The sequence below is a fragment of the Balaenoptera physalus genome (genome assembly GCF_965194825.1).
Source record: "Balaenoptera physalus genome assembly, chromosome: 20".
NCBI classification, from domain to species: domain Eukaryota; kingdom Metazoa; phylum Chordata; class Mammalia; order Artiodactyla; family Balaenopteridae; genus Balaenoptera; species Balaenoptera physalus.
Window position 1 is genome coordinate 51,568,370 of NC_138901.1, and position 12,943 is coordinate 51,581,312.

Below are 12,943 nucleotides of genomic sequence, written 5' to 3' on the forward strand. Positions count from 1 at the left end.
CCCTTGCCAAAGTGAGTTAGTAGAAAGGAAGATAAATGCGATTCTGCCTGCCCTTCATTCAAATATTTGAGTGTGAACCATGTTCTGAACACTCAGCTTCCTGAAAAGCTACTGCCAGGCAGCTTCAGGGCTATTCAGTTCCTGATTATAATGCCGGGGCAACCACTGGGCACTTCTTGGGCATGGCCAGGGTGGGCAAGCTCTCAAAGCAGCGTGTATTCTTTTCCACCAACTCATCTGAACCACTTGGTCCCCAGTGGTGATAGAGCACCCAGGGTTCAGACCCAGAGTCTCCCGGCCTTCTGACCGGGATGGGGTTTAGACTATTGCTATACATCCAGGTAGACAACGGCTATCATTCCTACTTTTTGTCTCTTAAGTGTGAGCAATGCCCGCACCCTCAACATCTTCTGAAGTTGTTTTTTTTTTTCCTTCTCAGTAATTATGCAGTCTGTATTTCATTTGCCTGCTTGGGGAGGTAGAAAAAAGCGGTCTCTTTTCAGGCTTGCTAATAAACAGAACTCAGAAACAATGTGTTATAAAGTCATTGCTACAAGCTTGATTTTATTAGTGTTTGGTCAGTGAGTCTGCCCAGAGTATAGAATGAAAACCAGAGAATAAGGACTCGAAAACTGGTAGAAAACAAATTTAGAGTTGCCATCCTAGGAAGAAATTGCCCAACAATAAAATGGCCCCATATTTATTTCTCTATTCACAATTTATACTCCACCGGTTTTAACAAAGGATTCAAGGAAGCTAGGTACCATAAATGAAACTATATCTCCAGAGGTAAGAAGCCTCACTAATTTCTTGCTTATAATTATTTTTCAATTAATACAACTATTAAGAGTTTAAGTTCCCACTGGAGTGGTACACAACATTTCATTACTACTAGAAACCATAGGAATGTTCCAGGGAAACAGACTATCATCATTTAGTGAGGTGGCGTCTAGCCAAAACCCCAGGCTAACATCCAGATGCCTGCAGATCAGCTAAAATCCTTTTAAAGGGCTTAGGCTCTCCAGATACCAGTTTTAAGTTTTTTCTGGGAACCGGGAGTTTTTGTTGCAGAGCAGTTAACTACTTCAAGAAACATGCATGAAAACAGGTGAGCACGTCTCCAACTGCAAAGCTTTCTAAGCCCTCCCCTCCCCTCATACACTAGGCTTGTGATTGTCAGGCAAGTCCTGTATTGTTTGGCGACAGCTCAGCAGCAACAGACCCTCTTTAACTCCTCCCACACGGGCTCCTTTCCTGTTGGTCAAGGCCCCCTTGGGACCCTATTCGTTGGGTCCCACAGGGATGGGCGGCAAGTCCAACAAACAGGATTTCATCTTTTGTAGCTCCTGGATCTCATCATTCCAAGGGCCATAGTGCACCAGCAGAACCTTTTCTGCCTGTTGTATTGTGTTCAGAGCTTCGGGTATTGCAAACCTGAACCGAAGGAGGTAATAGGAGTGAATCCACCCATTCAATCAGGCAAACATTAACTGAGGGCCTACTCATACCCTGTGGAGAATGTAAAGTAGATCTTTTTTGTCTTCAAGGATCTTACAGTCTACAAGGGCAGATAAGACTCTCAGAAACACACTGAAAGGCAGAGTTTGAAATGAAAGTTATGAAAAAAAGGTATAAAGATTCCAGGATTCTGAGAAACTGGCAGATCTCAAAGCACTAATCTGATATTTACCCCAAGGTTTACTCAGGAGTCTCTGCCTTAGAGTCACGGAGTCCGCCTATGGCCTGACTCTGCAGCCCTTTCCCTCTCTCTGACGGGGTGGACTGCCTCTATGTCTTGGGTATCAGGTCCACCCACCTCATAATCCTAGGACCGAGCTTCAAACACTTTACCACACAGCAGCTTTACCAAGGCTGGACATATTCCATCTAGAAATACTGACATTAGGGCCTCCTAGTGATCTCAGTTACAAAAGCGGGTGAGGCATCAACTCATCAACCCTACTGTTCTTTCCTTTGAACCTTTAAAGCTGGGTTTCTCAACCTTGACACTATTGACATCTGGGGCCGGATGCTTCTTAGCTGTGTGTGTGCGGGGCTGTCCCGTGCACTGTCCTCCACCCTGAGTCATGACAATCAAAAATGTCTCCAGACGTTGCCAGATGTCCCCTGGGGAGCCAGATGACTCGTGCTTGATTACAGCTGCTTTAAAAGGAATAGGACCAGGGGGAAGGAAGAGGCCCTGGAGCTGAGGGTGCTGAGAATGAGTGCTGAGGGGGGGAGGTGTGAATAACTGCCTGTGGGGGGGGGCGGGGCGGGGGAGGGGACTGAGAAGAACCGCTATGACTTGGCGGTGGCGGGTTGGGGGGGCGGGGCCCTGGGCAAGTTCTCCCTGGGAAATTCCCTTCAGAGCTAAGAGCTTCCCCATATCTCTCAGGAGGAAATTCTAAAGTTTCAAGTCTGTCAGCAGAACAGAAGGAAGAATCTCTCCTAAAGGGAAAATAAAGACGTGTCAACATGCTTAAAAGCACTGTAGAAAAAAAAGGAATACACAGAAGAGCCTAATAAAAGAACAGTATGTGGCCTGGTGAAGTGCTAGGAAGCAAGAGAAAGACTTACCCATTGAAGAAGATTTGGGCCAGTTTGAAGAGTTCATGGCCCATCTCAACACTGGATGGCCCGTGGCGAACCTCCACCACTCGGAGACTCTTCTGTAGATGGGTGGCTGACTTCTCCCAGTCCCCTGCAAAGAAAGGAAAATCTGGTTCCAGAAAAGAACCACAGTCAACTGTGGATGAACATTTTCAGGGTAAGCAAAGCTAAATGGAAGTGAGAGCAGCCTCAGCCAAAAGACTAAGAGAGAACCAACCAGAAGAGGCTAAGGTCATGACCAAACACACAAGGCAGGCTCACTCCTTGGAGCGGAAGGTGAAGACACACACCTTACCTAAGGCAGCATAGGCCTGGGCCAGGTCATCCTCGATTTCTCCCACCACGCTGTGTTCCGCCAACAGGAAGCTCTCAGCATCATGCTGGCATCCCAACAACAGCTGAATGGCTCGCTCTATCAATTCAAAGGAAAGTGGCCTTGTTACAGACACAAACCCCGTCTTAGAAATGAGAACCCAGCCCTTAAATTCTCTATGGGCTGGGCTGAATGTGGAAACCCCACTTTGTCTCCTTGGCTTGTGATCAACCCACAATTTTTGTTCCAATAAAGCTGTTCTCTTATGTTTTCTCTTTCAATAGCAAAAGGTGCTGGGTGAGGCCTCCCCTCATTTACTGTGGGTTTCCAACTTCAGTTTGAAGTGGAATGACTACATTCCATTTATGGTCATTATTTCTCTTGACTCAGAAATCTAAGCTAAAGGTCAACTTTCATAAAAATAGGGTAAATAAATTCCCACGATGTCAAGCTCTAAGGCAGAGTTTTCGAAGGTGACGAGGGGTTCCATCACTCCCTTTCTGGAAAAAGTAGGATACTTACACCCATTGGGCACATGCCCCACTGCCTTTTATTTTTATTTTTTAAAATATTTATTTATTTATTTATTTTTGGCTGCCTCAGGTCTTAGTTGCCACACGTGGGATCTTTTGTTGTGGTGCGCGGGCTCCAGAGCATGGGCTCAGTAGTTGTGGCGCTCGGGCTCTCTAGTTGTGGCGCACGGGCTCCAGAGTGCTTGGGTTGTGTAGCTGTGGCACGTGGGCTCTCTAGTTGTGGTGCGTGGGCTCAGTAGTTGTGGTGCACAGGCTTAGTTGCCCTGCGGCATGTGGGATCTTAGTTCCCAGACCAGGGATCAAACCTGCCTCCCCTGCGTTGGAAGGCGAATTCTTAACCACTGGACCACCAGGGAAGTCCCCCCACTGCTCTTTAGAAGAGAGATGATGCTCTGATGAGGGCAGAACAATTTCTCTAGGAAATTAGGTCACGAGGCCCTCGAATTAAACTAAATGACACTGAACTTCTGGATATGCACAAAGATCACAGATGTCAGAGATAACCCGTTAGTCTTTAACTAACTCTGATGCCTAAGAGAACAACAGCTTAAATCAGTTGGCCCTTTTTCAAGGACACCATGCAAACTGAGCTGGTAAGGGTTTGGTCTCATTGGCCTACATAGCCATCTTGTGGCTGGCATGGGGATAATTAAATTCAATTCTTCAGTCTTCACTGAGTATCCCTGAATTCAAGGTGATCTCAAAATGAATAAAAGGGAAGGGGCTGGAGGACCAAAGCAGGGAGCCAGTCTCACCTAGTTCGCCATTTCTGAGAAGCTTCCGGGCCATCCCCACCTGCTGCTGAAGGTCCTGTAGCTGAGAGACTAGGTGATCTCTGCTGACTGATTCCGTACAAGATGTGCTGCCACAGCTCAGAACATCACCTCCCTGTGGAAGTCAGTTTTGTCTTTATTCCTGTACCAGAGTCCGCTAGCAACACTGCATGTGCTTACATTATAGGACTGTTCCAGAGCTTCCGACCCTACTGGGGGAAAGACTCCTGCAGTAACACACCATGACCAAGGGCAGACTGAATTTGGTTTGATGGCGGCAATTGCAATGAAAGCAGGAGCTGATCCCTGCTTGAGATTTACTTTTTGCAACCAAATTAAACTGGTACAGACCACAATTTCTTTCCATCTTGATAGCCTCTCTCTTATTTCTCTCTGGGGCTGGGACTTTGGATGACAGACACATTTCTAGTGGTTATGAAAAAGCCATAAGGAAGCAAATAGAAAAAAGGTGCTGGGTGAGGCCTCCCCACATTTGTCTTCGGGCTTGTGACTTCAGCTTTCCAACACAACCAGCTCCATGTTCTACTTACGGTTCTAAGACATTTGCTGTTTTTCAGATGCCAGAATCTGTGGCCCCATTTGGCAAGAGCAACCTGACTTCTCCGGAGGATCCTTTCCCACCCTCCTGAAGTCAGGGCCTGGGGGCTGAGTGGGGAGCATGTGGCTCCGATCTGGCCCAAATGGCTGGGGGGAAACTGTGAGTCTGATTTTCCTCCAGACGCAGGTATCAGGTTGATAAAACACAATAAGATTTTTGCCCAGATCTCTGTTAGAGTACATATGTTTTTATCCTTCTGGACCAGGGGGATCTGATGCTGGAGCTGCTAGCAGCCATCTGGTCACCACAAGAGGGAAGTCTGTCTGAGGTTGGGCTACATAATACAGAAAATGGAGCTGAGGGAGGTAGAAAGAAAAATTAGGTCTTGGTGACATTATCTGAGCCCCTGGATCATGTTGTATTTGAAGTACCCCTACCCTGGGACTTCTTAGTGATTTACTTGAGCAAAATTCCCGGTCTCCCTGAACCCCAAATCAGTTTAGGTGGGATTTTCTGTTCTTTGCAAGAAAGAGATCACTAAATCCAACCTTTCCCTGTGGTTCCTGCAGGGGGGTAATCAATGTGCGGGGAAGATGGGCAAAAGGGAAGAGAGAGTACTGCTATCAGCACCTCTAAGTCCCAACGGCTTCCTCCTAAAGATTTAAGGCCTTTAGGCTGGATAACTGACCGCCAGGAAAAGCAAAGAGAAGGGAAGGGAGAAAGAGATTCACCTGCAGGAGTGCTCCGCAACGGTGACAACAGAAGGCTTCCCACCTGGGCCCCTGCGAGGGTCTCTGCTTCTCACGTTCACAAGGGGGACAGTTGCAGTCAAAGAAATACTGAGACCTCAGCTTCTGGCGCCTCTCGGCAACACCCATCCTGCTCTCGTGGGGCCCTGCAGAGACACCACGCTTGGCCAATATTTAAAGCAAAAGAGCATCAAGCACTACTTAAAAAACTTCAGCTTAGCGGAGGGTCTGGTCAATCAGTCATCATGCGACAGGTACCTTTCACTCAAACATTTGTGGAACTAGATAGAGAAACAGGCTTCTAAGTTGCGGGGACAGGAAGAAAAAGAAACCAAGAAGTTGTTCCTGGCCTATTTTCAGAATAGGACATTTACAGGGATCGAGCAGGGAGTGTCTACACAATAGTGCAGACACAACAGGGCCTAGTGAGGAAGCTTTTCTTCCCCGTAAGTATGCACTGCCTCTGCCAGGATGCAGACTCTGCACAGGTGAGGCACCTGCCCTGTGACTTGCTCAGGCAAATGCACCCCATCCTTTTCTGCTGGAGAAAGATGGACAGGATAGAGGATGGAGGGCTCACCATAGCAGTGGAGAATCTCCTGCCCTTTTCTAATCTGCTGAGATGCCCGAACGGTGGCGACGGTGCTAATGAAGGACACGCTGGTATTGGGGCTGCAGGAATGGTTCAGGAGGCTGACGACGGGGAACAGCCCCGTGGCAAGGCGCACCTGCCTGCTGTTGGTAATGAGGTGCTCTTCAGACCCTGAGGGTGCAAGGGGAAAAAGGGAAAAATGTGTCAGGACACTCGTCCTGGCCTCGCCCTCCATTCCTCAGAAGACGAGGTGGGCAGTCGGGCCTGAAGCGCGGCTGAGTCAAAGCTCCACAAGCTGGATCCGAGATAAATCAGATGCAGCATGACTCAGAGCCAACTCTGGTTCCCGGGAAGCAAAGCGAATGAGCACATGAAAAGTCCACCAGCATCTTGGAACCTAACCACTGTGTCTCAATACCACAAAAAATCCAAAGATTAGAATTTATAGGGAGCAATAAAAAAAGAATTATCAGTAGGGAGCCTTCCAGATAGACAGTTTCATAATGTTCATGACAACATGGAAACCAGAGTACCAGATGAGGTTATTTCCTAAAGACTTTTAGAGTCCAAGTGTTTTTGTTTAACTGGTCTTTGGTTGGTTAATAGAACAAGTAACCTAATTACTATCCTAAACTAAATAGGCCTGTCATATATATATATTTTTTTTTTAGAAATTCACGTTCTTTTATTTATTTATTTATTTATTTATGACTGTGTTGAGTCTTCGTTTCTGTGCGAGGGCTTTCTCTAGTTGCGGCAAGTGGGGACCACTCTTCATCGCGGTGCGCGGGCCTCTCACGATCGCGGCCTCTCTTGTTGCGGAGCACAGGCTCCAGACGCGCAGGCTCAGTAATTGTGGCTCACGGGCCCAGTTGCTCCGTGGCATGTGGGATCTTCCCAGACCAGGGCTCGAACCTGTGTCCCCTGCATTGGCAGGCAGATTCTCAACCACTGCGCCACCAGGGAAGCCCCCTGTCATATATTTTTAAAAATCAATATTTCTTATGCTCATCTCTACATTCTGCCCTTTGTCCCAACTTGATGGGAAATCAGTCAAGCAGTAGTTCTCACTGAAAAAACTCTTTGGACCACTTCTATTCCAGACAGTCTCATGTCCCTAACCATCTCTTCTTTGAAGCACAATTAAACCAGCAATTTAACCACGTGATTGAAAATTAGGAAGGAAGGAAAAAAAAGCCTCTAAGCAGTGAGGCTATTTCTGCACCAAGGCTCATGCACTTACATTCATATGTGAATTCTCTGTATTCTGCTGCAGGCCCACTTCCTCTTATTTTAGTCACAGTTCGAACTGGCGTGGTTATTCAGTTTCTCAGCCCACCACAGTCCAGAAACAGAGAACTAATAAGAGGCAGGTTTTCTGACAATGGCAAGGGAGATGGGGACAGACTGGAGGAGGAGGCAGAAAACTTATACAAGAATAACAGCCTCAGGCAAACAAAAACACTAGCACCACTCCGAGCTTAACCAGAGGTTCTCAGACTGACACCATACTTGCACGGGTTTTTGTCATAGCTATCTATGTCTCAGGAGGATGCATGTACAGATAACCTTGGGCATACAGAAAGGCTTAAACTGTGTTCAGCAGCCGTGGTGTAAGCATGAGGAGATAGTGTTTCTGACAAAGCTGGATGAAATATGAAAGATATTGGTACTTAGAGGGGAACTTTCAGTTTTCTGGAAAACTGATAAGCCATCAGATAATTGTGGTATCACCATATATGCCAGGAATCTCAATGCACCAATTACCAAATAATGAGGTCTAGATACATATGAAATGAATAAAGAAAATACAAACCATCATGTGAAAATGTTCTAGAAAGGAAAACATTAACTATAAGGAATAATACTGTCTCTCTGCAGACAATTCTATTACCTGCTGCTGTGGAAGACAAGAATTAGAACAAGTAAATAAAATTTGCAGGGAATCCAAATGACTCAATTTTAGTCAACAATTCTACAGATTGTATTGAAATCTTTCATTAGAGCTTCTCCTAAGAGCTTAACTGATTTTAGGGTCCCCTCTCCCCAACCCTTGTCCAATGCCTACCTTCTGGTACATGTACTAATGAGCAGTAGAAATGCTAAAAGGTAAGGAGGCAGCAGGAAGGAGCAGCACAGGGCAGTTTGTCGTCTGAATAATCAGCCTCTGCATAATTAAAAGTTGACTTGCATTCCCAACTACTGATAACTGGCAATCTATATTAGAACAGCTGCTAAAATGTTCCCAGAGAAAATGATCACAATACACATGAGTAATGTCAGCTTCGTGAATTATTTATAGATTATCCTCTAACAGAAGCAGGCCCAGGAACACAGTGGGGTGAGTATTTATGTCAGAGTTGAATTTCTCTCTAATTATCTCTACAAAATTAAGTATTGATTTTAAAAATTATTCAATATTTTGCATTAGTCATCTATTAGCAGAGATCATAGAAAGTGAGAATGTGTATGTACCTTAACTACCAAATTTAATATGTGACATTTTGTGCACAAAACAAACAAAAAACAAAAAAAGAGGGCCTGACTATTTTACGAAAAGTGTACCTCGCTAATATCCTTAGTACATTCAGTAAAGAAAAAAAGATTCATTCACAATACTTTCAGAATATACCTATTCTGGTAGATATTTTACAAAACAAGAACTTTTTGTGTAAAACAAGTCATCAAGGACCCACAGTGAAGGTAGATTCCTCGGTTGCTGAAGAGTGAAAGCAAACGGCAGTGAACTGATCTGAACCTCCACAGAACCTCATTAAGCCTTGTTATGATGTGAATCTAGATACATCACGAATATGCCATTCCCACCGAGAGAGATTCACATACACCAAGGTCTGGAATACCATCAGTGGCCAGTTCTGTCTCTTAAAATAAGTACCACAGAGAGATTTCTGAGGAACTTTGATTAAATAGGATTTATACAAAGATAATAACATACATTTTTATAGGTTTTGTCAAAGTCTATCCAAGTTAACACTTTAATCCTTCTTCTGTGCTACTAATGAAACAGCTGCTAATGAAATTCAATGAGAACACTAAACTGGGAGGTGTTGGAACCCCAAAGAAATAATAAAAAGGGATGAAACAAGATTAGAAATATTAGCAGACTGAGATAAAATTAGACTGAATTAACAAATGAAAGTGAACATTGCTGGTGGGCGTGTAACTGGTACAACTTTCCTGGAGGGCAATTTTGCAATATGTATCAAGTGCCTTAAAAAAGTTCATGTAAAAAAATGCTCTTATCATTTGAACTATTTTATTGTTTAAAGAAACTAATTAAATTAAAAAAGAAATACATGGCAATGAGAAAAAAATTAAAAAACTGAAAATTATAGAGAAAATAACAGTCATTTATAATCCTCTCAGTCAGCTATAAGATTTTGGTGCATTTTCTTAGTCTTCTTTCTAGCCTTATATATGGATTTTTAACATAATTGGCAACATGGTGCACATGGTGATTTGTAAATTACTTCTTTTTTAAAATTATTATTTTTTATTTTATTTTTAAAATATTTATTTATTTATTTTTGGCTGTGTTGGGTCTTTGTTGCTGTGCGTGGGCTTTCTCTAGTTGCGGCGAGCGGGGGCTACTCTTCGTTGCCGTGCGCAGGCTTCTCATTGCGGTGGCTTCTCTTGTTGTGGAGCACAGGCTCTAGGCGCGTGGGCTTCAGTAGTTGCGGCATGTGGGCTCAGTAGCTGTGGCTCACGGGCTCTAGCGCGCAGGCTCAGTATTTGTGGTGCATGGGCTTAGGTGCTCCACGGCATGTGGGATCTTCCTGGACCAGGGCTCAAACCTGTGTCTCTTGCATTGCCAGGCGGATTCTTAACCACTGCACCACCAGGGAAGCCCTGTAAGTTATTTCTTTTTCACTTAATATATCATGGCCATTTCTTTATACCCTAACCTGAAATGTATATTAAAATTTAAAAAAGGACTTCCCTGGTGGTGTAGTGGTTAAGAATCCGCCTGCCAATGCAGAGGACACGGGTTCAATCCCTGCTCCGGGAAGATCCCAAATGCCCCGGAGCAACTAAGCCAGCGAGCCACAACTACTGAGCACACGTGCCACAACTACTGAAGCCCACACACCTAGAGCCTGTGTCCTGCGAAGAGAAGCCACTGCAATGAGAAGCCTGTGCACTGCAACGAAGAGTAGCCCCCGCTCGCCACAACTAGAGAAAGCCCGTGTGCAGCAACGAAGGCCCAACACAGCCAAAAATTAAAAAAAATTAAAAAATAAAAATGAGCTGCATAGTTGCTAGAGATGTTCTCTCATTTTGTCACTCACATTTTAATTTTTGTTTACGGGTGTTTGGAGGTGGGGAGTGTTAAAACAACAACTATTTCATTTGCTGACAATGCTGTGTGCCAGCAACTTTGCTTGGGCTCAGCTGAACATTCTTTCTGCTAGTCTTGCCTGGGATTACCCATATGATTGCAGTCATCTGGCACGTGGTCTTTCGTCCTCAGGGAGGCTAGCCCAGGCTTGTTCACAGTCCACACCATCATTTTAAGAAGGTAACAATGGCAGCTGCAATGTCTCTCTTTTTTTTTTAAAATAAATTTATTTATTTATTTTTGGCTGTGTTGGGTTTCCGTTGCTGCGCGCGGGCTTTCTCTAGTTGCAGCGAGCGGGGGCTACTCTTCATTGTGGTGCGTGGACTCCTCACTGCAGTGGCTTCTCTTGTTGCGGAGCACGGGCTCTAGGCACGCGGGCTTCAGTAGTTGTGGCACACGGGCTTCGGTAGTTGTGGCTCGCGGGCTCTAGAGCACAGGCTCAGTAGTTGTGGCGCACGGGCTTAGTTGCTCCGCAGCATGTGGGATCTTCTGGGACCAGGGCTCGAACCCGTGTCCCCCACATTGGCAGGTGGATTCTTAACCACTGCACCACCAGGGAAGCCCCTGCAAGGTCTCTTTTAAGGCTTAGACTCATTAAGTCACATAACATCACTTGTACTGCATTCCATTGGTCAAAGCAAGATTCAGCAGGGGAAATAGACTCTCCCCCTTGATGGGAGAAAAATCAATGTCAAGTTGCAAAGGGGCAAACATACAGGGATGGGAGGAACTGTTGTGGTCATTTTTGCAGAGTCTTCCCTAGAGGCCTGGAGGTTCATCTAGTCCTCTTATTATCCATATGAGAATACTGACCCACACAAAGGTTCAGTCCCTGAGCTGAGAGTAAGTGGTTAGACTGAGCGGAACAGGAACTCAGGTCTGCTGCCTCCTAGTCCAATGTTTTCATTCCTTCAAGGACCTCTTTCACCCACATTCTCTGTCTTCTTTTCTGATTATAGCGTTTTTGAAATTTGGTATTTAAGTTAAATCTAGCTATATTCTAATTACCTAAATTTGGTATTATATACTTTAGAAAGCTTCTCTTACCACCTTAAAACTATGTAAAAGTTCACTTATCTTTTTCTAGATATTTTCTGGTTTAATTTTAATTTATTAATTATTATTATTATTATTTGGCTGAGCTGCGTGGCTTGTGGGATCTTAGTTCCCCAACCAGAGATTGAACCTGGGCCCTTGGCAGTGAAAGCTTGGAGAACCACCACTGGACTGCCAGGGAATTTCCTGAATTTTTAAATATTTAACTTTTTAATGGCTTGAAGAAAGAATCTAATACTTTTGGGGGGCTATCACATTAGTGCCATACTGTTTTTAATTACTGTAGCTCAATGCTGATATGAAATCTGATAGTACCAAGCCCCTTCAGTACTCTTTAAAACAGAAAGGCTACTCTTTTCTTCTTTTTTTAATATTTATTTATTTACTTACTTACTGATTTTGCCTGTACCAGGTCTTAGTTGCGGCATGTGGGATCTTTAGTTGTGGCATGTAGGCTCTTAGCTGTGGCAGGCGGGCTTCTTAGTTGCGGCATGCAAACTCTTAGCTGTGGCATGCATGTGGGATCTAGTTCCCCGACCAGGGATCGAACCTGGGGCCCCTGCACTGGGAGTGCAGAGTCTTGCCCACTGGACCACCAGGGAAGTCCCACAAAAAGGCTATTCTTACCCATTTATTCAAGATGAACTTTAGAATCATTGTCAAATTTTAAGAAAAATCCAACTGTGATTTTGTTGGAAACTGCATTAGACTGATTAGGTTAATGTGGGGAAACTGCCATTTTTACAGTGTTCCATGTTTCCTTCTAAGGATCTGGCATGTCTCTGCATTTATCCAAGCCTTGTTTTATATCCCTCCAAATTAAAATATCCTTCAACATTTCTGGAAGAAATCCTACTTGGTCATATATGATTGCTCCTTTAATAAACTGCTGGACGTGACATAGCAGTGATTTTTTTTCAGGGTTTCTACATCCATATTCACATGTGAGACTGGTCTATAGTTTTTACTCCGGGCTTTGTAAAATGAATGGGAAAGGGTTCTTGGTTCCTCCATGCCCTGGAACAGTTTATACTGTATAAAAACGATCTGTTCCTTGAAAGATATTTTTCCTTTTATCTTTAAAAAATGTGGCTAAATATGTTCCTTAAAAGTTTTAAAGAACTCACATGAAAAAGAGTGGGTATGGCTTGTTTTTATGGAACTATTTTGATAACTTTTTCAATTTCTTCCACAATTACTAGATTTTTAAAGTATTTTCCTCCCTCTGGAAAAATTTAGGCAATTTATATTTTTCCACAAAGTTGTCTATTTACTATTTTCAAATTCAATAATCTAAAATTGTATTAAATATTTGCTATAAATTTTAGAATGAATTTATATCATTGGCTATATCCCCTTCATCGTTTCTAACTTTGTGGCGTTTTCCCCTAGATTTCT

General features: G+C 44.1%; 1 protein-coding gene across 8 annotated transcripts in view; it reads right to left on the minus strand.

Moving 5' to 3' along the window:
- The window catches only part of SMYD4 (SET and MYND domain containing 4), a 37,065-nt gene that overhangs the window by 2,792 nt on the left and 21,330 nt on the right, over nucleotides 1-12,943 (minus strand). For 2 of the 8 annotated variants that reach the window (XM_082443436.1, XM_082443437.1), the window contains exons 6-11: nucleotides 6,118-6,300; nucleotides 5,520-5,683; nucleotides 4,212-4,344; nucleotides 2,906-3,022; nucleotides 2,578-2,701; nucleotides 1,443-2,448 (exon numbers count right to left, since the gene is read on the minus strand). In XM_082443436.1, the coding sequence (XP_082299562.1) occupies nucleotides 2,166-2,448; nucleotides 2,578-2,701; nucleotides 2,906-3,022; nucleotides 4,212-4,344; nucleotides 5,520-5,683; nucleotides 6,118-6,300 (1,004 nt within the window). In that variant the 3' untranslated portion in view covers nucleotides 1,443-2,165. The other 6 variants (XM_082443438.1, XM_082443443.1, XM_082443441.1 and 3 more) reach the window with 6 other exon arrangements.